This window comes from Bufo gargarizans, chromosome 6, assembly GCF_014858855.1.
Source record: "Bufo gargarizans isolate SCDJY-AF-19 chromosome 6, ASM1485885v1, whole genome shotgun sequence".
NCBI classification, from domain to species: Eukaryota; Metazoa; Chordata; class Amphibia; order Anura; family Bufonidae; genus Bufo; species Bufo gargarizans.
Genome location: NC_058085.1, coordinates 130,226,205 through 130,252,510, shown reverse-complemented (window position 1 = coordinate 130,252,510; position 26,306 = coordinate 130,226,205). Strand labels below are relative to the sequence as shown.

At 44.5% G+C, this 26,306-nt stretch overlaps 1 protein-coding gene across 3 annotated transcripts in view; it reads right to left on the bottom strand.

The window, feature by feature from the left end:
* B4GALNT2 (beta-1,4-N-acetyl-galactosaminyltransferase 2) overlaps positions 1–26,306 on the bottom strand; it is a 214,121-nt gene that overhangs the window by 7,062 nt on the left and 180,753 nt on the right. For 2 of the 3 annotated variants that reach the window (XM_044296761.1, XM_044296760.1), the window contains exons 4-9: positions 22,496–22,530; positions 20,067–20,256; positions 14,632–14,718; positions 10,128–10,315; positions 3,596–3,736; positions 1,658–1,880 (exon numbers count right to left, since the gene is read on the bottom strand). In XM_044296761.1, coding sequence (XP_044152696.1) covers positions 1,658–1,880; positions 3,596–3,736; positions 10,128–10,315; positions 14,632–14,718; positions 20,067–20,256; positions 22,496–22,530 — 864 coding nt within the window. The remainder of the gene's footprint in view (positions 1–1,657; positions 1,881–3,595; positions 3,737–10,127; positions 10,316–14,631; positions 14,719–20,066; positions 20,257–22,495; positions 22,531–26,306) is intronic. The other variant, XM_044296762.1, reaches the window with a different exon arrangement.

The window sequence follows — 26,306 nt, the reverse complement described above, 5'->3', positions numbered from 1 at the left end:
AAGAGGGACTTGATAAAAAAAAATTAATGTGAAAAAAAAAATAAAAGTAAAAAATAAATAAATAAAAATGTAAAATTAAAAAAATTCCTTTTTTTCCTAAAAAAAATGAAAAATAAAAAAACGACACATATTAGGTATCACCGCGTCCGTAACGACCGTCTCTATAGAGATATCACATGATAGACCCCGTCCGATAAACACCATAAAAAAATAAAATAAAAACTGTGTAAAAAAAAGCCATTTTTGTCACCTTACATCACAAAAAGTGCAACAGCAAGCGATCAAAAAGGCGTATGACCCCCCAAAATAGTACCAATCAAACCGCCACCTCGTCCCGCAAAAAATTATACCCTATTTAAGACAATCGCCCAAAAAATAAAAAAGCTATGGTTCTCAGACTATAGAGACACTAAAACATCATTTTTTTGGTTTCAGAAATGCTATTATTGTGTAAAACTAAAATAAATAAGAAAAAGTATACATATTAGGTATTGCCACGTCCGTAACGATCTTCTCTATAAAACTATCATATGACCTAACTCCTCAGATGAACGCTGTAAAAATAAATAAATGAAAACTGTTCCAAAACAGCCAATTTTTGCGTCACCTTGCCCCATAAAGTGTAATAATGAATGATCAAAAAATCCTATGTACCCAAAAATGGTACCAATATAAACCTCAACACTTTCTGCAAAAAACGAGCCCCTGCACAAGACGATCGGCAGAAAAATAAAAAACATATGGCGTTCAGAAAACCAATCCAGCACAATCTGCCTTCCAAAAACCGTATGGCATTCCTTTCCTTTTGCGCCCTGCCGTGTGCCTGTACAGCAGTTTGCGACCACATGTGGGGTGTTTCTGTAAACCGCGGAATCAGGGTAATAAATATTGAGTTTTGTTTGGCTGTTAACCCTCAATGTGTTAAAGATTTTTTTTTTATAAAATGGAAAATCTGCCAAAAATGTGAAATTTAGAAATTTCATCTCCATTTTCCTTTAATTCTTGCGGAACGCCTAAAGGGTTAACAAAGTTTGTAAAATCAGTTTTGAGTAACTTGAGGGGTGTAGTTTCTACAATGGGGTCATTTATGGGGGTTTCCACTATGTAAGCCCCACAAAGTGACTTCAGACCTGAACTGGTCCTTAAAAAGTGGGTTTTGGAAATTTTCTTAAAAATTGTAAGAATTGCTTCTAAACTTCTAAGCCTTCTAACGTCCTAAAAAATAAAATGACATTTCCAAAATGATGCCAACATAAAATAGACATATGGGGAATGTTACGTAATAAATATTTTATTAGGTATGACTTTCTGTTTTAGAAGCAGAGAAATTGAAATTTGGAAAATTGTGAATTTTTCCACATTTTTGGTAAATTTGGGATTTTTTCATAAATAAAGGTGAAATATATTGACTCAAATATATGACTATCATGAAGTACAATGTGTCACGAGAAAACAATCTCAGAACGGCTTGGATAAGTAAAAGTGTTCCAAAGCTATTACCACATAAAGTGACGCATGTCAGATTTGTAAATTTTGACCTGGACATTGGGGCATCAATGACCCTTGGTCATGAAAGGGTTAAAGCATACATCATACAATACATCATTGTAAAAAATAAATAAAATAATAATAATAAATAAAAAAAGGAAACCATTACCAGTATGTGCCACTCTGCTTAATTTTGGATCAAATCCAACACCTAGAACTCGGTCAGTGTGGGCCAGAAAAAAGTTGACCACCCCACCAGTCAGGATGCAGTTAGGGAAGCCTGGAATAGTATGGTAGCCTCCTGCACTCCAATGTAAGCAATCACCATCCTCTCCACCTTCTTCCAGAATGAGTTTGAAACTAAAATGATTTCCTGCAACATTTCCTCCTACCTGCATAAAAGATAAACCAGCAAAGACATTGTTGAATGAAACATGAAATATATAAAGTTCTAACAGTTGTTAAAGCTTGGATCAGGACAATCATGCTGAGGATGGGAATGTATTGGGGAATGATAATATGAGGGGGGGAAAAATATAAGTCCACTAAAAGAAGAGGGGTCCTAAGGGAATTGCCAGGGATATAATATTGATGATCCTTAGAACTGGCCATTAATATCTCATCATTGAGGTTCTGTCTTCCAACACCCCCAGGTATAAACAATTCACCAGTTCACCAGTGTAGACCACCCAAATGAGGAGTTACAATTAACCCTTACATCTCTGTACATTACCAGGGTTCTTACCATTAGCTGTGCAAGTTCAGTGACGTAGATTACCAGGGATATAATCATTAATCCCTTTACTGCCCTAGTCCACCAGGAATATTACCTTTAGCCCTTAAATCATCAAAGACCACCATAAATATAACTTTTAACTTCTAAATCACAAGGGTAATCAGACCCTAAAGCTGACTGACAGGACATAGAAAATTTACTGTATATGTTTAGTTTAGGTCAAGTCTGATAGCGTACTGATGGCCAAACATTGCATACTATGTGATCCATACAACTATGTACAGGGGCAGGCTGAGAACTTAAAGTGGCCTTGGAAAAAAAACTTAAAAGTGGCCTCATGTTGTAGATGGGTCCAATTTAAAAGAAGGTGGGACAACACAAATAGGCCATGCCAACACAAGCAGTCGGGACAACAGTAGGTGGGGCCAGCAATGCCTTAGTACAGCATAAAATACTGCCTCAGCAGAAACAAATATCACATTACAGCATAAAATACTGCCACCTCTGCTGTAGTATTCAACCTTATCACTGTCCCAAGGACAAAAATTGTAAAAAAGAATTTGGGATGCCAGCTAACTCTTCTCTCAATGCTTAGGAGGGCTGCATAAAAGTTTTTAGTTTTCTAATTGTCCTAACATTTATATCCAATAACCTTTCTATACAGTTTTGTCATGTAAACTCATTTACATAAACATGGGCATATGGGAAAGACATGCAAATAGTGTTTCAGCTGAAAAACAAGGCAGATTCTGCTAATTTGGTTGTCTTTCCCATATGCCCATGTTTATGTAAATGAGTTTACACGACAAAACAGTATAGAAAGGATATTGAATATAAATGTTAGGACAATTAGAAACTGAAAATTTGTATGCAGACCCCCTAAGCAGTGAGAGAAGAGTTAGCTGGCATCCCAATTTAAAAAAATATAATTTTGTCACCCTAATGATAATGATCTAGATGCGCAGGTCCCCCAAGCCATCCAACAAAAGTCAAGCAACTTTGAGGCTCGCAAGTCTGTGTGGATAGAGAGCTGGTCTTGAATTTCTTATAGTGCACAAGGTTGCCATTGTAAGGTATGCTGACTGTACCTGATTCATAGATAGGTTGTTGGCTTGTATATACCTGGCTTTTGGCATATAGCCTTTGTGTGATTGTTTTTGCAATCGCGAATATTCAGGGAAAAATTTGCAAAGTATCACAAATTTTTATATTGCCTATGCCACTCATCACTAGCCAAGAGTACAGCTCAGAAGGCCCCTTGTACTTCGGCCCACTGAGAAATTTCCCTTTAGGGTCTATGGCTAGTCTACCCCTGATCATATACTAAAATCAATGAGAGAATAGATTAAATAAATTTCCTCGGTTTCTTACCAAATCCAGGTCAGTTGCTTCCAGCACATCCAGCAGATTTTCAATTTTAGTGTCACTAGTGAAGAGAAAATCGTCATCCACCCAGAGGAAATATTTGGTTGTCACCTGAGACACAGCAAGATTCCTCCCTGCAAACCATCCCTACATAAGATGACAGGCATCACAACTGTTATTACATCTTGTACTCTAGATAGAACCAAGCAGTTGTCCCATTACAAAATAACATATTTCCAGTATATAGCAAATCATAGTATCTAGGAGGATATACAGGAGACTTGCAGAAAGCATGCAGCAGGGACAGAGAGATGGGTGGAAGACCAAACTGTAGGGAGAATACTAGCCCAAAGAGGCATTACTCCTTCACATCATTGATGACCTATCCTCAGTAGTGATGAGCGGCAGGGGTCATATTCGAATTTGCGATATTTCGCGAATATTTTTTAGAATATTCGTCGAATATTCGAAAATTCGAAAAAAAAATTCATGCAAAAAATCGGCAAGGTAATGATTGTGTAATATGCGAATTTTCGTAATTCGAATTTTCGGATTCGAATTTTTATTGCGAATTTTTCAACTTTAAGACAAAGAAGATTATAGCACTATGTTAGCTAAATTGCTCTATATTCGTTTTTTTTTCGAATATTCGCTATATTGCTATATATTCTTGATTTAGAATATTACAAATATTCGAAAAAACGAAGTTATAGCAATATAGCGAAAATTCGAAAAAACGAATATAGAGCAATTTAGCTAATATAGTGCTATAATCTTCTTTGTCTAATAGTTGTAATTTTTTTCTCATCTGAAGTTCAGATTGGAAAAAAATTACAACTATAAAAAAAAGATTATAGCACTATATTAGCTAAATTGCTCTATATTCGTTTTTTTCGAATATTCGCTATATTGCTATAATTACGAATATTCGAAAAAACTAAGTTATAGCAATATAGCGAAAATTCGAAAAAAACGAATATAGAGCAATTAAGCTAATATAGTGCTATAATCTTCTTTGTCTAATAGTTGTAAGTTAAAAAATTCGCAATAAAAATTCGAATCCGAAAATTCGCATATTACACAATCATTACCTTGCCGATTTTTTTCAAGAAAAAAAAAAAAAAGATTATAGCACTATATTAGCTAAATTGCTCTATTTTCGATTTTTTTAATATTCGCTATATTGCTATAACAGTTTTTTCGAATATTCGTAATATATAGCAATATAGCGAATATTCGAAAAAAACTAATATAGAGCAATTTAGCTAATATAGTGCTATAATCTTTTTTTTATAGTTGTAATTTTTTTCCAATCTGATCTTCAGATGAGAAAAAAATTACAACTATTAGACAAAGAAGATTATAGCACTATATTAGCGTAATTGCTCTATATTCGTTTTTTTCGAATTTTCGCTATATTGCTATAACTTCGTTTTTTCGAATATTTGTAATATTCTAAAACAAGAATATATAGCAATATAGCGAATATTCGAAAAAAACAAATATAGAGCAATTTAGCTAACATAGTGCTATAATCTTCTTTGTCTTAAAGTTGAAAAATTCGCAATAAAAATTCGAATCCGAAAATTCTAATTACGAAAATTCGCATATTACACAATAATTACCTTGCCGATTTTTTCATGAAAAAAAAATCGTGCATTTTCGAATATGACCCCTGCCGCTCATCACTACTCCTAAAGTCAAGTATATTGCAGCCTTCTTATTGGCCCACAAGCTAGAAGCAGGAAGGGATCATGTGTACTGATTTAAAAAAAAAAAAAAAAAAAAAAAATGAAAAAAAGAATATTCGAATTACGAATATATAACTATATTCGAAATATTCGCGAATTTTCGAAGTGGCTATATTCGCGATAAAAATTCGAAATTCGAATATTCGTGATCAACACTAATCCTCAGAATAGGCCCTATTAGATCAGATCAGATCAGTGGATCTGTAATCATTGCATGCTAGTGCTGCATTGATGGGTCTCAGCAATGCAGCCAAGAACGTATAGAGCCAGAGACATAGCTAAAGGTTCATGAGCCCTGGTGCAAGAGTTCAACTTGGGCCCCCTTCCCTCTGTGATTTGTGGTCAGGGGCGGGGGAGCACATAACCTTTATGCTGTCTGAGGCAAAAATTGAAAAAGCACCCGCCATGCCAAATTCTTGACCCAACCCCTTCCCTCTAGCCAGAGGACTAACTTGAACATTCTTGGCCCCAGTGCAAAATCTATAACTGAGCCCTCCTAGCATGTACTTTCTATTAGGCCTCATGCACACGGACGTTTTTTTTCACGGTCCGCAAAACGGGGTTCCGTTGGTCCGTGATCCGTGACCGTTTTTCCGTCCGTGGGTCTTCCTTGATTTTTGGAGGATCCACGGACATGAAAAAAAAGTCATTTTGGTGTCCGCCTGGCCGTGCGGAGCCAAACGGATCCGTCCTGAATTACAATGCAAGTCAATGGGGACGGATCCGTTTGATGTTGACACAATATGGTGCCATTTCAAACGGATCCGTCCCCATTGACTTTCAATGTAAAGTCTGGAGTTCTGTTATACCATCGGATTGGAGTTTTCTCCAATCCGATGGTATATTTTAACTTGTAGCGTCCCCATCACCATGGGAACGCCTCTATGTTAGAATATACTGTCGGATATGAGCTACATCGTGAAACTCATTTCCGACAGTATATTCTAACACAGAGGCGTTCCCATGGTGATGGAGACGCTTCAGGTTAGAATATACAAAAAAACTGTGTACATGACTGTCCCCTGCTGCCTGGCAGGTGCTGCCAGGCAGCAGGGGGCAGACCCCCCCCCCCTGTTTTTAACTCATTGGTGGCCAGTGGGCCCCCCCTCCCCTGTTGTTAACTCGTTGGTGGCCAGTGTGCGCACCCCCCTCCCTCCCTCCCTCTATTATTTTAATACATTGGGGCCAGTGTGCGGCGCGCCCCCCCAACCCCCCCTCCCTCCCTCTATTGTTTTAATACATTGGGGCCAGTGTGCGCGCGCCCCCCCAACCCCCCCTCCCTCTATTGTTTTAATACATTGGGGCCAGTGTGCGCGCGCCCCCCCAACCCCCCCTCCCTCCCTCCCTCCCTCTATTGTAATCATCATCGGTGGCAGCGGAGTAGAAGATTTTCATACTTACCTGGCTGCTGGCTGCTGCGATCTCTGTGTCCGGCCGGGAGCTCCTCCTACTGGTAAGTGACAGGTCTGTGCGGCGCATTGCTGTCACTTACCAGTAGGAGGAGCTCCCGGCCGGACGCAGACATCGCAGCAGCCAGCAGCCAGGTAAGTATGAAAATCTTCCACTCCGCTGCCACCGATGATGATTACAATAGAGGGAGGGGGGGGGGGGGGGTTGGGGGGGCGCGCGCACACTGGCCCCAATGTATTAAAACAATAGAGGGAGGGAGGGAGGGGGGGTTGGGGGGGCGCGCGCACACTGGCCCCAATGTATTAAAACAATAGAGGGAGGGAGGGGGGGTTGGGGGGGCGCGCGCACACTGGCCCCAATGTATTAAAACAATAGAGGGAGGGAGGGGGGGTTGGGGGGGCGCGCGCACACTGGCCCCAATGTATTAAAACAATAGAGGGAGGGAGGGGGGGTTGGGGGGGCGCGCGCACACTGGCCCCAATGTATTAAAACAATAGAGGGAGGGAGGGAGGGGGGTGCGCACACTGGCCACCAACGAGTTAACAAGGGGGGGGGGCCGCACAATGATATTCAAACTGGGGAGGGGGGGGGGGGGGTCTGCCCCCTGCTGCCTGGCAGCCCTGATCTCTTACAGGGGGATATGATGGGGTTAATTGTACTATCATATCCCCCTGTAAGAGATCGGGTGCTGCCAGGCAGCAGGGGGCAGTCTTGTACAAAGTTTGCAGTGTATTCTAACTAGAAGCGTCCCCATCACCATGGGAACGCTTCTGTGTTAGAATATACTGTCGGAAATGAGTTTTCACGAAGTGAAAATGAAGTGCAAGAGTTCAACTTGGGCCCCCTTCCCTCTGTGATTTGTGGTCAGGGGCGGGGGAGCACATAACCTTTATGCTGTCTGAGGCAAAAATTGAAAAAGCACCCGCCATGCCAAATTCTTGACCCAACCCCTTCCCTCTAGCCAGAGGACTAACTTGAACATTCTTGGCCCCAGTGCAAAATCTATAACTGAGCCCTCCTAGCATGTACTTTCTATTAGGCCTCATGCACACGGACGTTTTTTTTCACGGTCCGCAAAACGGGGTTCCGTTGGTCCGTGATCCGTGACCGTTTTTCCGTCCGTGGGTCTTCCTTGATTTTTGGAGGATCCACGGACATGAAAAAAAAGTCATTTTGGTGTCCGCCTGGCCGTGCGGAGCCAAACGGATCCGTCCTGAATTACAATGCAAGTCAATGGGGACGGATCCGTTTGATGTTGACACAATATGGTGCCATTTCAAACGGATCCGTCCCCATTGACTTTCAATGTAAAGTCTGGAGTTCTGTTATACCATCGGATTGGAGTTTTCTCCAATCCGATGGTATATTTTAACTTGTAGCGTCCCCATCACCATGGGAACGCCTCTATGTTAGAATATACTGTCGGATATGAGCTACATCGTGAAACTCATTTCCGACAGTATATTCTAACACAGAGGCGTTCCCATGGTGATGGAGACGCTTCAGGTTAGAATATACAAAAAAACTGTGTACATGACTGTCCCCTGCTGCCTGGCAGGTGCTGCCAGGCAGCAGGGGGCAGACCCCCCCCCCCTGTTTTTAACTCATTGGTGGCCAGTGGGCCCCCCCTCCCCTGTTGTTAACTCGTTGGTGGCCAGTGTGCGCACCCCCCTCCCTCCCTCCCTCTATTATTTTAATACATTGGGGCCAGTGTGCGGCGCGCCCCCCCAACCCCCCCTCCCTCCCTCTATTGTTTTAATACATTGGGGCCAGTGTGCGCGCGCCCCCCCAACCCCCCCTCCCTCTATTGTTTTAATACATTGGGGCCAGTGTGCGCGCGCCCCCCCAACCCCCCCTCCCTCCCTCCCTCCCTCTATTGTAATCATCATCGGTGGCAGCGGAGTAGAAGATTTTCATACTTACCTGGCTGCTGGCTGCTGCGATCTCTGTGTCCGGCCGGGAGCTCCTCCTACTGGTAAGTGACAGGTCTGTGCGGCGCATTGCTGTCACTTACCAGTAGGAGGAGCTCCCGGCCGGACGCAGACATCGCAGCAGCCAGCAGCCAGGTAAGTATGAAAATCTTCCACTCCGCTGCCACCGATGATGATTACAATAGAGGGAGGGGGGGGGGGGGGGGTTGGGGGGGCGCGCGCACACTGGCCCCAATGTATTAAAACAATAGAGGGAGGGAGGGAGGGGGGGTTGGGGGGGCGCGCGCACACTGGCCCCAATGTATTAAAACAATAGAGGGAGGGAGGGGGGGTTGGGGGGGCGCGCGCACACTGGCCCCAATGTATTAAAACAATAGAGGGAGGGAGGGGGGGTTGGGGGGGCGCGCGCACACTGGCCCCAATGTATTAAAACAATAGAGGGAGGGAGGGGGGGTTGGGGGGGCGCGCGCACACTGGCCCCAATGTATTAAAACAATAGAGGGAGGGAGGGAGGGGGGTGCGCACACTGGCCACCAACGAGTTAACAAGGGGGGGGGGGCCGCACAATGATATTCAAACTGGGGAGGGGGGGGGGGGGTCTGCCCCCTGCTGCCTGGCAGCCCTGATCTCTTACAGGGGGATATGATGGGGTTAATTGTACTATCATATCCCCCTGTAAGAGATCGGGTGCTGCCAGGCAGCAGGGGGCAGTCTTGTACAAAGTTTGCAGTGTATTCTAACTAGAAGCGTCCCCATCACCATGGGAACGCTTCTGTGTTAGAATATACTGTCGGAAATGAGTTTTCACGAAGTGAAAACTTAGATCAGAAAAAGCTTTTATGCAGACGGATCTTCAGATCCGTCTGTATGAAAGCAACCTACGGCCACGGATCACGGACACGGATGCCAATCTTGTGTGCATCCGTGTTCTTTCACGGACCCATTGACTTGAATGGGCCCGTGAACCGTTGGCCGTGAAAAAAATAGGACAGGTCATATTTTTTTCACGGCCAGGAAACACGGCTCACGGATGCGGCTGCCAAACGGTGCATTTTCCGATTTTTCCACGGACCCATTGAAAGTCAATGGGTCCGTGAAAAAAAACGGAAAACGGCACAACGGCCACGGATGCACACAACGGTCGTGTGCATGAGGCCTAAGACTGGTGTCTTCTTATGTGGCGCAAGGATCTTTGAGCATCCCAATGCTCCTGTGCCCAGTAGCGACTGCTACCTCTGCACCCCCTATAGCTATGTCCCTGTATGGAGGGGCAGCAGCTGATAAGTATGAGGACAAGTTGTGCTGGAGGGCTGAAACTTAAATTTTGCCCCATGGCCTGTGAGCCCATAGTAATGGCCTTAACATGAAGTGCCTGTGGGCTCCTAAAATAGGTATGTCCCCAATAGCTACACTACTGCATATATAACTGCTTTCCTGTGTACAAACCTTTGCGAATGGCATTATATATTGCTCAACATTGGGGTCATCAATCTTCTCAGGCTTTTCATTGTCATCAGCCACAATGACCTTTATGTCAGGATAATATTGGCGTATGCTCTTGAGCATCGTTCGCAGCTGTTCATAGCGCAAAAAGGTCTTGGTGGTAATGGTGACCAGATCAGTAATATTTCTTCCTGTAAACGGAACCCTTTTGTTACATACAGTAACTTTTTCTACAGTTTGTTTTCTACATTGAAACGTTAACTAGAATGTATAGGGATGAGCTGCAATACCAGACTCAACCAGTAGACAAGAGTAGTGCTATTTCTGGATAAAAAGCAGACCTATTAATGGATTTATCTTTAAATAGGTTAAGCCATTAGGACAGGGATGTCAAACTAGTGGCTTTCTAGCTGTTGCAGAACTACAAATTCTAGCATGCCCTGATAGGTGTAGGTTGTCCAGGCATGATGGAAGTGGTAGTTTTGCAACAGCTGGTGGGCCACGAGTTTGACATCCCTGCATTAGGACAATTCCTGTCCATATGGCTTATTATTAGAACATATTGATATCATAGAGGGGGATCCTGAGCAGTTAAGTCATTTACTGGCTAGTGGAGTCACTGCAAATAGTGGATTACATTTTGGGGTACAGAGCAGTAATGTATTATGTGGTCACCCAGTCATTTTATTGCAGGTCATTTAATACTACATTTATCTTGCACCATAATGTGCAGCTTTGTGATAGCAGTGGCTAATAGTTGATTTATTTTTATTTTTTTGCTAGATTCACTGATATCAGCTGATTACCTTAAGGAGTTCTCCAGATGGCATGGCCAGCTTAATGCATCATGCTCATGGCTGTATCCGTTTTGCTGTCCACAAATTTTAGATCCTCAAAACACGGATACCGGCCATGTGCATCCCCAATTTTCCTCTTCTGCACGTCCCACCCTATATTAGAAATGCCTATTCTTGTATGCATAATGGAAAATGCAGACCAAAGATACAGTCGTTAGCATGGGGCCTAAGAGGTAGCATACAATATCTGTACTTGTCAGTACCGCATTTGGTGCCTTATGGAAAGTATTGCATTTAATGGCATTTCTCAGTTTAAGGGAACCTGTCATTAGTACCAGGCTATCCTCAACCCCTGTCTGCTGATTTAGATATTTTTTTCATATTGCAATTGGAGTCCCCCAGACCTGGGGGTTTCTACAATTGTTTAATGTTTTATATGCAATGTTATGTAATATAATGTGATGCCATGCCTTTATTCAAACAGGGGGGTAATGGTTGGCAGGAACAGTGCTAACCACCCTGTCCCCCTCCCCCTAATGGTAGGAGTGAGCTGGCCCTGCTTTCTGCCAGGAGAGGGAGTTCCAGTCTAGTGAGATAGAGAAAGGAAAGCAGGAGTTTCTTTTGGATAGTGGTGGAGTGTAGAATCCGTGCTCCTACTCCTATGAGACCAATACTCTGTGGGAAACGCAATAAACCAGATATTCTTTTCCTGTGAGAACAACTTAATCCTGCCTCAAGAAAACATTTAAGAGACAAGACAGCTGAGTGATAAGTGAAATACAGCTTTACATAATCTGCTGCAAGGTAAGGGACTACAGCTCAGACACCACCACCTACCCAAACGATGGTTATGCCAGACTAACATTAAGCCTGCATTACAGTGGACACCTATATCCACAAGGACTTGCTAGTGCCAACCTATTGCCATCCAACCATCCACCATACCATCTCACATGGTGCTAGAATCTCCACTTTGTACTTCATACTGCTGGATGAGCCACAATATATATGTTGCATTAGTAAAGAGAGACTTTTATACGTTTACTTCGGGCCTGATTCAAACTATGTTTTCACTGCACCAATCCCCAGGAAGTACACTGTGACAAAACACCTCATCCAGGCCACTACCACTACCATGCTCTGCACTGGCTCCTCAAAGGGTTGCTGTACAATCAGCGGCCAGGTGACAGAGAAAGCCAAGTACTCATGAATATCAGGTCTCGGCTCACACTGTGTATTCAACAGCTCCTGTGCTGGAACTGTTCAATATAAGATTTTAGTAAAATGGCAATTAAAGGGGTTTAGCAGTTCTAGTTTATATCCTGAGGATAGGTCATCAATATTAGATTGGCAGGGTAGTCGTGTGAGTACTGCAGCCTCTCCACTTCTTAACTACATGCCGTCTAACTTGTATCTGCGGTGCAATGTAACTACAACTGCTTGCCCCATTCTCTCGAAAGAGATGAAAAGTTGTAGTTACACTGAACCATGGGTACAGGTTAGATGGTGTGCAGTTAAACAATGAAAAGAATGGAACACTCGCAAGATCGACAGGGCTGCTGGGATTCGGATTCTTGCTGATTTGATATTGTGGATAGGTCATTAGTATACTAGTGCTGCACAACCCCTTTAAAGAAAGTGACCTAGAGTTTTGCTAAGGGGATCTGTCACTAGTTTATAGTACCCTTAGGGCAGTAAAAATTTGTAAAATATTTCCTTTAATGGTAAAGGGGGTATAACCATGTAAGCCCTTCCCTTAGATGATTTTACTACAGGTACTAGAGATGAGTGAATTCTTTGAAATTCATTTTGTGTCAGATTCTTAAAATTTAAGAAAAAAATTGATTTGTGTCCAATTTTTTTATGTTTTACACAAATCTACACAAATTGCCCTGCAGCTTGGTATATTACACCCTCTAGTCTTCTAGGACTTAGATTTGTTATGAAAAGATTTTTTATTAATTTGTTAAGAATTTTTGCTTTCTGCTCTTGAATGCATTGACAGCAATAATGTCTGAGTAACACTGACATATAAAGCTATGGGTAAACGTATGTTAAAAAATACACTGCGTTGTCACAAGTGTTATGCTTTTTCATATTAGTAAGCTTCCACAAATTGTCCCTTATCAGGGGCAGATGTTGTTATTGAAAAATAACAGTGGCTTGTTTGGACCAATCATCCAAATATTAGGACTTCCCAGCCCCGTTTATACATACATATGTTCAGGTCAGAAGAAAGAATGGCTTGTTTTGCACAAGCATCCAATAATCATGCCTTAACAGAGACAGAATGCCTTTCTGTATTTATACACCCACAATTCTTAATCTTTAGAATAAAGAGTGGCTTGTTCTGAACAAGCCTGGAAAAATTCCTTTCTAAATTGGGAGCAGCAGCAGTATAGTTAGGATGTGGAAAGGGTAGGGTAATAGTGGCACATGACCGCAATAGTAGCAGCAGCAGCACAGCATTGAACAGACAAGGTAGTAGATCTGTGTGTGGCTGTTTAGGGGTAGTAGTATTAGTAGTGACTGTGTAGTGGCAATGGAAGTGGTAGTATGGGTAATGGAAATAGCAATAGGGGATTAGCAGTGGGAAATAGCAGCTGCGGCGGTGGTGGTAGCAGTAGCCATACTGTACTGAAACATGATGGTAAGCAGGCAGGGGTAGTGGTATTATGGCGGCAGCAGCCTCCATACCATATGGAACATGATAGTAGGCAGGCAGACCGTGGCATGATGAGGCACCATTAACAATGGCAGATCTATTTATCATCCTTAGGCTCCATTCAGACGTCTGTGTGTGTTTTGCGGATCCTCAAAACATGGACACCGGCAATGTGCTTTCCGCATTTTGCGGACCGCACATCTCTGGCACTTAATAGGACATTTTTCTATTTTTTATGGGATTGAAATTGCGGACCCGGAAGTGCGGGTCCACATTTCCGAATCCGGGCCGCACATCGTGCGACCCTATAGAAATGAATGGGTCCACAATTCCGTTCCGCAAAATGCGGAACAGAATTGTGGACGTGTGAATTGAGCCTTACCAGGAGGACTTTGAAAATCCTCATGGATCTATGCCTTGTTCATTTTGACAAAAGTGCTACTTTGTACACTGGTGGAGGAAAACTTCATCCATTTGGGTATCACAATACACCCCACTGCACTGAAAATCCTCTCCGAGATTACATTGGAGACTGGGCAAGAGAGAACAAAGAGAGCATACTGAGCCAGTTTTTCACTCTGCCGGCCCAGAAGTCCAGATATAACTCCTATTTTCCCCCTATATTCTTCCTATACTGTCCCTATCACAATATATCAGTGGTTTATCTGGTAGATTATTAGCAGACAGAGCCACAGCCCATCATCATTTGGAATTGCAAGTGCAATGCAGAATGGCGTACTACTCATTCTGCCCAGGCACCTTCCTGCCTGCTGCCTCCCTGATTGCTTATCCAGGCTGTCAGTTTCTGAGCCAGTTAGGGCAAGCTCTCCCCCACTTTCTCCCAATGTCATATGAACATCTTGCCTCCACCCGCCAACATAGACGCTGCATGTCATTTTATGCAATCTGTCCGAATTGAATAAAAATCTTTGGATTCACTTTTGGGCGAAGTTTTGTGAAATTCGGAACAAATATGGCTTATTATGAATCTATTTGCTCATCCTTAACAGCTACAATATGTATTTAATTTATTTGTATATGTTACCTTGTCCTGGGTCGTGTAAACGTGGAATTGGTGGCTGCCGGATCAAAACTGGTATCTGTGCCATATGTTCGCCTAAAGTAAATTTCACTACAATGGTGATAAAAAACAAAAACATAAAGACAAATTTATAAAACGCAGTACAAACTCTTTCTTACCCTCATTTTACATGTTGTTCATTCATCCCTACTTTAGCATTCTCCACATCTAAACAAGAATAACAGAAGAGAGTCTTATTCTGGAATGAAGATCAACTCCTTCCATTCATGTCTTCACATCATTAAAATGTTTCATGTATTTCCATAATTGTGTCAATAATAGCGACATGGAGGTCTCCATCTCCTGTCCCACAACTACCTGACCGTTTGGCCCACTAGCAGGAGCAGACTGAGGACTTAAAGTGGCCGGGGAAAAAAAAATGTAAAAGTGGCACCATGTTGTAGGCAAATCCAAATTGACAGAAGTAGGAATGGACAACAGAAGTAGGCGGGGCCAGCAATACCATAGTGCAGCATGACTGGCCAGGTGCCAGGTACCCGATCCTCCTAGCATTAATGCTAATAAATTCTGATTGTTATGTACCTGGACAGTGGCTGTTTGGAGGAGGGCTTGGGTGGCCACCTGGGCATCAGCCAAATTTTCCTGTATGGTCAATGGCCAGTCCTTTCCTGTCCACTAGTGCCAAGATGATCTGGCGCTGCATATCACCATCTGTCCACCACTAATATTCCTTAAGCTGTCAGGATATTAATTATGATGGGATACAATATTAATTTACACATCATTTATAAAGGTCCCAGTAAGAGGACTGAAACGTCGCTTGGGTGAATAAAGATCCACTATTTTCACCAACGGATGTGCTGCGGTGTCTTCTATATATATATATATATATATATTTGACCCGGCTTTGCATGGGTATATTTGATCTATTTCATTAAATTTTTGTGTGTGTCGTTAGTACTCCGCCCCTTTAACAGTGACCTCCACAGCGGCCGCCTCTTTATTAGTGACCTCCACAGTACCCCATCTAATTAACAGTGACCTCCAAAACACCCCGCCCTCTTAACAGTGACCTCCACAGTGCCCACCTCTTTAACAGTGACCTCGACACCATCCCGCCCCCTTATCAGTGACCTCCACAGCAACCTGCCCTTTTAACAGTGACCTCCACACTGGGCACCCCTTTATTAGTGACCTCCACAGTACCCTATATCCTTAACAGTGATTTCCACAACACCCCGTCCCCTTAACAGTGACCTCCACAGCAGCCTGCCCCTAGGGTGGCCAGAGGTCCGGTTTTAGGGTGGACAGTCCAGCTTTCAAACTCCCTCTCTTCCATCCGGCGCAGGGTCTGGATGGACACAGGGATGTTCTTTTGAACAGCTCACTCTCAGACAGCAGCACTTTGCTGTCTGTGCGTGAGCTGCAGGGAGTAAGTCACTCTCCCTCCCACCCCTGCAGCTGACAGAAGTTGATTTTTACCTTCATTTTTCTAATCTCTCTCAGCTGTGAAGTGGGAGTGGCTTATTGGGACCTGGGGGTGGGGATTTTAAGTCCGTCTTTTGAGGGTGGCTTGAATGGCCACCCTACCTGCCCCTGAACTGTGACCTCCACAACACTCCGCTCCCTTAACAGTATCATCCACAGTGCCCTGCTCCTTTAAAGCTGACCTACAGCAGTGAAGAAAAATGGCTGGGTTGTTATGGAAACCTGGTGTAAAACTGGGTGTATGTGGGGACTAAGGGCCCGCGAGCAATTATTGGCTGATAAGGGTCATGTGACCCGGCTTCTATTAGCTAATGCATTTTTGGGGAATATCTCATGCAGGGATGTCCTTTTGAACATCTCACTCTAAGACAGCAGCATTGTGCTGTCTGAGCGTGAGCTGCAGGGAGAAAATCACCATCCCTCCCACCCCTGCAGCTGACAGATGTAGATTTTTGCCTTCATTTTTTCAATCCCTGTTAGCTGAGGAGTGGGAGAGGGCATGGCCTAACTGGATCAGGGGTGTGTCCTTTTGAACAGCTCACTCTAAGACAGCAGCACTCTGCTGTCTGAGTGTGAGCTGCAGGAAGAAAGTCACCCTCCATCCCACCCCTGCAGCTGACAGAGGTTGATTTTTACCTTCATTTTTTCAATCCCTGTCAGGTGAGGCGTGAGAGGGCGTGTCCTAACCGGGTCCGGGGGCATGGCTTAGCGGGACCCGGGGGCAGAATTTTAAGTTCGTCTTTTGAGGGTGGACTTATTGTGAAACCTGGAGTAAAACTGTATGTGGCGGCTAACAGCCTGCAGGCTTCTATTGGCTGATAAGAGTGATGTGACCAAGCTTTTATTGGCTATTGCATTTTTTGGGGGAATATCTCAGGAACGGTACGTCCTAAAGAGCTGAGACCTGGTCTAAAACCTTCCTGGACACCTGATGTAGCTGTGTGCCTCATTTTGTGATTGTAAATGCGGCGGTGCGGATTCCTTTAGCGGACATACATATATACACACATACAGTTAGCTTTATATATTAGACTAGCTGAATGGTATATTTAATCTATTTCATTTAATATTTGTGTGTCGATAAAAGATATCAACACTATCCACTATAACAGTGACATCTACAGCACCCCGCCCCCAAAACAGGGACCTCCACAGCCCCCCACCCCTAAACACTGACCCCCCCACAGTGCCCCGTCCCTTAAAATTGGACCTCCACAGCAGCCCACCCCCTTAACTTTGACCTTTACAGCAGCCTTCCCTTTTAACAGCGACTTTCACAACATACCACCCCCTTAACTTTGACCTTTATAGCAGCCTTCCCTTTTAACAGTGACTTTCACAGCATACCAGCCCCTTGACAGTGACCTCCACAGGGGCCCGCCCCTTAACAGTGGCCTTTACTGGATCGGGGGCGTGTCCTTTTGAACAGCTCACTCTAAGACAGCAGCACTGTACTGTCTGAGTGTAAGCTGCAGGGAGAAAGTCACCCTCCCTCCCACCCCTGCAGGTGACAGAAGCTGATTTTTACCTTAGTTTTTTAATCCCTGTCAGCTGAGTGGGAGGGGGCGTGCCCTAACCAGTTCTGGGCGTGGCTTAGCGGGACCTAGAAGTTGATTTTTACTTCCTTTTTTCAATCTGTTGGCTGAGGAGTGGGAGGGGGCGTGGCCTAACAGAATTAGGGCATGTCCTTTTGAACAGCTCACTCTAAGACAGCAGCACTCTGCTGTCTGAGTGTAAGCTGCAGGGAGAAAGTCACCCTCACTCTCACCCCTGCAGCTGACAGAAGTTGATTTTTACCTTCATTTTTTTCAATCCCCGTCGGTTCAGGAGTGGGATGGGGCATGGCATAACTGGATCATGGACGTGGCTTAGCGGGACCTGGGGTCGGGGTCTTAAGTCTTTTGAGGGTGGACACATTGTGGCAGGGGGCGTGTCTGGGCTCCTTCTTGCAAGAGTGACACTGCTCTGGTCACCTTACTGGCTCATTTGCATACCAAATAAACTGGATTTTCAGAGGATAAAAACATCTATTGCTAGAACAAAGGCACATCTGGAAATAAGGTATTAAGTGCTATTAGGCCATGCCTTTACTTCAATAGCGATTATCCTGGTGACAGATTTCCTTTAAAGCTCTCCTACAGCAGTGAAGATAAATGGCTGGGTTGTTATGGAAACCTGGAGTAAAACTGTGTATGTGGAGGCTGGAGGATCTGCACGCTTCTATTGGCTAATAAGGGTCATGTGACCAAGCTTCTATTGGATAATGCATCTTTTGGGAATATCTTGGGAATGTTATGTCCTAGAGAGCTGAGACCTGGTCTAAAACCTTCCCGGACACCTGATGTACTTGTGTGCCAAATTTCGTGATTGTAAATGCGACGGTGCAGATTCCTTTAGCGGACATATACACACATACACTCAGCTTTATATATTTTATATATATATATATATATATATATATATACAGTACAGACCAAAAGTTTGGACACACCTTCTCATTCAAAGAGTTTTCTTTATTTTCATGACTATGAAAATTGTAGATTCACACTGAAGGCATCAAAACTATGAATTAACACATGTGGAATTATATACATAACAAACAAGTGTGAAGCAACTGAAAATATGTCATATTCTAGGTTCTTCAAAGTAGCCACCTTTTGCTTTGATTACTGCTTTGCACACTCTTGGCATTCTCTTGATGAGCTTCAAGAGGTAGTCACCTGAAATGGTTTTCACTTCACAGGTGTGCCCTGTCAGGTTTAATAAGTAGGATTTCTTGCCTTATAAATGGGGTTGGGACCATCAGTTGCGTTGAGGAGAAGTCAGGTGGATACACAGCTGATAGTCCTACTGAATAGACTGTTAGAATTTGTATTATGGCAAGAAAAAAGCAAGAAAAAAGCAAGTAAAGAAAAACGAGTGGCCATCATTACTTTAAGAAAAGAAGGTCAGTCAGTCATCCGAAAAATTAGGAAAACTTTGAAAGTAAGGGCTATTTGACCATGAAGGAGAGTGATGGGGTGCTGCGCCAGATGACCTGGCCTCCACAGTCAAAGGACCTGAACCCAATCGAGATGTTTGGGGTGAGCTGGACCACAGAGTGAAGGCAAAAGAGCCAACAAGTGCTAAGCATCTCTGGGAACTCCTTCAAGACTGTTGGAAGACCATTTCAGGTGACTACCTCTTGAAGCTCATCAAGAGAATGCCAAGAGTGTGCAAAGCAGTAATCAAAGCAAAAGGTGGCTACTTTGAAGAACCTAGAATATTACATATTTTCAGTTGTTTCACACTTGTTTGTTATGTATATAATTCCACATATGTTAATTCATAGTTTTGATGTCTTTATAGTCATGAAAATAAAGAAAACTCTTTGAATGAGAAGGTGTGTCCAAACTTTTGGTCTGTACTGTGTATATATATATATATATATATATATATAAAAATTCACTATATACTTTATATATAAAGATTCACTATACACTTTATTGACTACATCCTTATTACTACACAAGGGAGGTGGAAGTTCTGTATGGGTACGTCATGGCATATATTTGAAGTTTGCCATATATAAAACGGCAGAAGAACATACATGTGTAAGAAACAACTATATCAATGCTATATATGATTAACAAGGACAAACATAATGGGGCTCTGTGTGGAATTGCTGCTGAAAGAAGACTTACAAGACAACAAGTCAGTCACACAGAGGCCTGAGATACCCACAATATGATACCTTCAGGACATTCACATAGACATGGATAATATATTGATGAACTTTACTATATTATTCCTATAAAAAAACAACTTTGATGAAGGCTGAAAATAAATCCTATTGTGCTTTTTTTTATTTTTATAAAAAGTCCCATTAAATTTTATATATTTTTCAAAATATTTTATACACTGTAAAGTGTCAAGTCAAGTGAATAGTACATTGTTGAGTAATTTCTTACCAATATCCAGACTATAGATATCATACATTATGCTTGTGTAAATGATAGATTTCAAAATCCGATTTAATACATGGATGTTGCTGGTAGATATTGTAAGATGTTTTTCTCCTCTGCCGTGAACCTGAACCTCATCAGTACCAGATATCTTTACTAGAAAGTCAATGGTTCCCAAAGATGCCTCAAGGGTTACCTGCAACAGGAAAAGGCATAGAACATTGATAGATACAGTATGTGTGCAGGGAGCCCCTGAGGAGTCTGTACAGGGGATGGGAGTGGTAGTGGCCCTGATGAGATATTGTGTCACAGTGTACACCCTCATGCTATTACTCCCTGGGGTTCGGTGCAGTGAAAGTGTAGATTGAAGAATCAGACCAGAAGTAAGCATATAACGGTCTTGCTGTACTTAGTACAACTTGTGGCACATCCAGCAGCAATAAATACAAAGTGCAGTTTCTCTGGCACCAGATGAGAAGGTATAGTGGCTGGTTGGATGGCAATATGTTGGCACTAGCAAGCACTTGTGGATTTAGGTGTCCATTGTAGTACAGGTTTAATGTTAGTCTGGCCTAGCAATGGTTTGGGTAGTTGGTGGTATCTGAGCTGTAGTCCCTCACCTTCCAGCAGTATCTAAAAAGCTATATTTCACTCCATACTCTACTGTCTAGTCTCTCAAGTATTTTCTTGAGGCAGGATAAAGTTGTTCTCACAGGAGATGAATATCTGGTTCCCGAGTTTCCCTCTGGAGTGTTGGTCTCACAGGGGAATTGGATACGGTTACTGGGAGTAGGAGTTCTGACATGTGCTTCTTTACTCCCCCACAATCTAAACAGGAATTCTTCTTTCTCTTTTACTAGACTGGAACTGCCCCTCTTGGCAGGAAGTAGGGCCAGCTCACTCCTACCAAGAGGGGAGCAACAGGGTTGTTAGCCCTGATCCTGACAACCATACCTTTCTCTTACTGGAATACATGGCCACTACAATAAAAAATACATAACATTACAAAACATTACACACATTTGCAGATACCCCCTGGCCTGGGGTACTGAATATAGACCATTAAATAGAAGAATTGCATGATGGATGGATAGATGGATACATAGATACGATACACAATTGTTTAATACTTTTAACTCTCTGCTCAGTCCCTGGGTCCCCCCTCCCACATGTCAGCTGAAGACATTGACTCATATTTCAAACACAAAATTGAGAAAATCTGAGAAAGCTTTACCCAACAATGACTGCAATCCTGCTACACAACTACTCAATGCCCTTCCCACATAATCCAATTTACCACCATCACTGAGGAAAAGCTCATCACCTATGCCCTTGACCCAATCCAATTCCACCTAATCCCTAGCATTACCACTATAGTTATCCCTGGCCTAAGCCACCTCTTCAAGCTTTCACTAACTACTGGTGTCTTCCCTTCCTATTTTAAACATGCCACTATGACACCCATTTTCAATAAGCCTTCCCTGGACTCATCATCTCTATTCAGGTATCACCTCATCTTGCCACTCCCATTCTCATCAAAACTCATAGAAAAACATGCTCATCTCAAACTTTTCTTCCACCTCTCATCCCACTCACTTTTTGATCCGCTTTAATCCAGCTTTCGACCCAATCTCTCCACTGAAACCGTCCTAACAAAATTTGACACAGATTTGCTAGCTGCAAAAGCTAGATGTCATCACTCTACTCCTTCTTCTTGACCTGTCTTCTTTCTTTGATACAGTCGACTACTCTCTCCTGTTGCAAACCGTCTTATCGTTTGGCATCAGAGACCGGGCCTTCTCCTGGATCTCCTCATATCCTGAACAACAGAACTTTCAATGTCTCCCATTCATAGACCAGCTCCTCATCACTCCCTCACTCTCTTAGTGTCTCTCAAGGCTCTATCCTGGGTCTTCTACTTTTCTCAATTTATACATTCCGCCTGCGACAGCTGATAGAGTCCCATGACTTCTAGTACTGCCTCTATGACACTCAAATCTTTCTCCCTGGCCCAAATGTCACTCTGCATGTCTATATCTTTATTCTTTACCCACTTCTTACAACTCAACATGGAGAAAACAAAATTCATTATCTTTCCTCCAAAGTTAAGGGCATCATGCTTTCTCTAGTCTCACAGGTCAGCTGCCTGGGAATGACATTTGATCTTGACCTGTCCTTCAAACCCACATCCAAGCCTTTACCACCACCTGCCACATCTATTTAGCACTCTCACACTCCTTCAATCTATCCTCAACACTGCTCCACGGTTAAGCCACCTCTCCCTTTGTACTCCCCTTTGTACCAGTCTGTTACTGGGTTCATGCTCAAAGGACTTATGTTGTTTTATATTATGTATTTATACCCCCATTTAGATGTACAGTGCTATGGAATTAATGATAAATGTTTTTTCCCACTGACTTTTGTGGATACCGTACCATGTATTTTGGAAGATCTGTATTAATCTTCAGTCCTGGAACAAGTAAAGAAAAAGAAAATGACAAAAATGGTTAAAATTATTTCTACATGATATAATACTATATATGGACACAAAATGACTGCTCAAAATGACAAAGAACAGTGGATTTCTACAGGAATGGACTTCCCAAAGAAGAAGGACAGTATGCATTATGGTGTACTGCAAAATCTGTCGTAACAAATCTGGTTTGGATAAGGAGGTGGCCTTTTCAATCGCTGGCTTTTAGAGAGATTTCACTGTATATACTTTTATTATAGCTCAATCTATATTCAGATGTGGCTATAGCTTGATGGAAAAAACTCAGGATTTCAGCTCACCACACTCACAGCAATGTGACTATACACAAAAGTAACCGGGCCTATACAGTAAACGCCTAGGGCAGTGGTGGCAAACCTTTGGCATGTGTCCCAGAGGGGGCACTCAGAACAGTCTCTGTGGGCACTTGGCTCTGTGCGGGTTGTGCGTAGGGTTGCCACCTGTGCACTATTACTAATCACTGCTACCATTGCGGAACACTCATTAATACAGCCTTTGCCCCCTCTTCTCAGTGGATGCGTAGGACAGGACCTGCACTCCAGCGTGATGACATTTTGCAGCTTTGACTAGAAGCAGCAGGACCTGCGAAACGTCATCACACTCGAGAGCAGGTCTTGTCCTGAGCTTCCAGTCAACAGCGAGTGATTATTTTATGCACCTCTTGGCATGATTCAGTGTATATGCAAAATAAGTTTCCACCCCCCCCCCCCCAGCCATCTGAATGTCAGTGGGCCAGGAAGACGCCCCAAGCTTCAAGGAGAAGTTCACACCTCCAGGCACCAGTTTGGAGCCACCTGAATCCGGCAGGAAAACTCTCAGCAGGGGGTATCTGCTCTTGCCCGGATCAATGAGATTTCCTAGACATATTGGCACCTACCTCTCATAAGGAATTATGAAGCGCCCGGCCATCGCAGGCGCAAACCGGATACATATTTGTGTCCCGGTGGCCACGAGGTACGGTCCCATGGTCTTTGTTTACTCGTACCCAGTCGGGGTAGGGAGATACCCATATCTCCCCATAGAAACCACCTACCGGTACCAGGTTTGGGCTCTACTTGTAGCCGGAACCCAGGCAGGTCCATTAGTCCCAGAACCATCTCCCTGTGACCCTCTGATCTGGAGCTATGAACCCTAAAGGGTTTTGTGGGTCATTCACCGTCAGCCCAGAAGAGGGGGAGCCAGCTACAGGTTAAAAGCCTGGTGCCAGCAAGTAGGCGCGGTCTTTCTCTGAAGAGGGGTCACATCCTACACATGTGTTTAGAGGGACCCAGGAAATAGCAGGAGATCACAGCCCTTCGTGTGGCCTCCAGCTCAGGACATCACAAGGAACTTTCATCATACTTGGTAACTTACTTTTACACTGCTTCACCCTGTTGTACCCATATAATCTGTATCTGTAACCTCAGACCACTGTATATATTGTCTGTGTATATTGTGTCATATCTAGTGTGCTCTTACAGCGATTAAATCTATAATTTAATCTTGTGCTATCTTGTATCTCGATCACGAATCCCCACGTCCGTGTTTTGGCCTAGTTATAAGCTACCGCGGGTTGGTTTCTGACCCTATATAATCCCGTTAGCGGACCGGGCTTATATCAAACGAGAAACTGGTGGCAGTTACCCGGGCTTATTGTGGGCTGTTTTCACTGTGGCAGTGAAAAGGCTCTCCCAGCTTGTTGCCTCTCTGTGCCCGCATGGACAGGAGGTGTGTGTGTAAACTATACCAGTCTGACCTTACGTGCTCCTCTGGAGGGCGTAACTTCACGTTTTTGGTAAACCCTGTGATCATACCGGGTCTCGTGAGCTCGACGTGGTTGACGTCAGCAGGCACGAGGGGTGGTATTCATCACATATTGGTGGCAGCAAAGTGGGATCGAGATACTAGTGTGTGTGAGTGTGAGACCCATACTCCCAGACACTAAAGACGACCAGCAGTAGCTCTTGCTGCTGGAGTCTTAAGATCAGCTCAACACTAGACAGTCTGAGTGCAGATACAATAAGGTGTGTGTGCATCAGGTTGCAGTGGTGTCAGTGACCATCCGTTGCAATGGCGGCCAGTATCACAAGGAGCAAATCGAAGGAGATGGCCGATGCTTTAATTGGGGGCAGAGAGGAGGTGGAAGGCGAGGGGGAGCACAGCCAAAGCTCCCCAAGGAGCCAGTCGCCAGAAGTGAGGTCCGCAGTGGGCCTCCCTCCACCTGCCCATCCCCCCAGCCAAGCTGGCTCAGCTGCTCTCCTACAAGATGCCATGGACCGTCTCCAGGCTGGAGACCAGGCAGCCTCTGAGCTCCTACTGGCGGCTGCAGAGCGTCGCGAGCAAGCCGAGGCTGCAGAGCGTCGCGAGCAAGCAGAGGCTGCAGAGCGCCGTGAGCAGGCTGCAGAACGTCGCGAGCAGGCCGAGCGTGAGCACCAGCTACAAATGCTCCAGCTGAAGCTTCAATTCCAGCAGCCCTCCCCAGCCCAATGTGAGTCTTCAGAGGTCCGGATTCCCAAACTGCGGGCGGAGGACTTTCCCCTTCTAGACAAAGATGGGGACCTGGACACCTTTTTGTTGGCATTTGAGACAGCCTGCCATCAATACCAGCTGCCAGAGGACCAGTGGGTCAGATTCCTCACGCCACGGCTCAGGGGAAAAGTCCTTGAAATCTTCGGGTACCTGCCCAGCGAGACCATCCTTAGCTATGAGGACATCAAACAGGCTCTGGTCAGGCAGTATAACTTAACCCCTGAGTCGTACCGGAAAAGGCTCAGGAATTTGCACTGGGGTTCTACCCAGAGCTGGGCCGATCACATGCGGGCCTTGCTGAGAGCGGTCGACCAATGGACCACAGGATTGGATCTCAGCACCGTCCAGCAGCTGAAGGAGCTCATCGCCACAGAACAGTTCTTGTGGAACTGCCCAGAGGATCTCCAGCAGTACCTCCGTGACCGGAAGCCAAAGGGGGCCTCCGCAACAGCAGCCCTGGCCGATGAATACACCAACAACAGGACTTCAGAGGCCCGGAAACCTGTCGGCTGGAGAGGGGGTAAGACGCACGCTGCCCCTGCTACCCCTGCTCCTAGGCCCAAGTGGGCACCGGCCCCTGCTGCACTTTCCACGTCGGTGGGGGAACCCCGACTTTGTCACCTGTGTAAGCAGCCAGGACACTTCAAAGCCATGTGTCCCCAGCGCCCAAGGGATCCGTCCCAGTCATCAACCCGGAAACCGTCCACTGTGTGGGTGGGGGTGGTGGGAGGTCCCTTGACAATGTTCAACAGGTCACCGTGGGCCAGGCCATGGGACTTAGAGACACCGGCGCTGAAATGACACTGGTACGGCCTGAACTGGTGACACCCCATGATTTACTGCCCGGGAGATCCCTCACTGTCTCCGGGATTGGAGGAGTGGAACCGGCGCTGCCCGTTGCCAAGGTCTATCTGGACTGGGGCGCCGGTCAAGGAGTAAGGGAGGTGGGGGTATCCGCAAATATCCCTGCCAGTGTTTTGCTGGGGACGGACCTGGGGCGGCTTGTGTCTAAGTACGTAGCCGCTGACACCCCAAGGTCCGATTCCCCAGAATGTGATGTAATGTCCCCCCCTGATAATACTGTGAATGTACCCATTATGCCTGTTGATGGGGAGGTGGGGGATGTGATGTGTGCCTCTCCCCTCAGTGGAGAGGGGGTCATTCCTGCCAGCTGGGCTGAAGCCCCAGGGTGTAGCCAGCAAGCCTGCTGGACCCTGTTGTCCTCC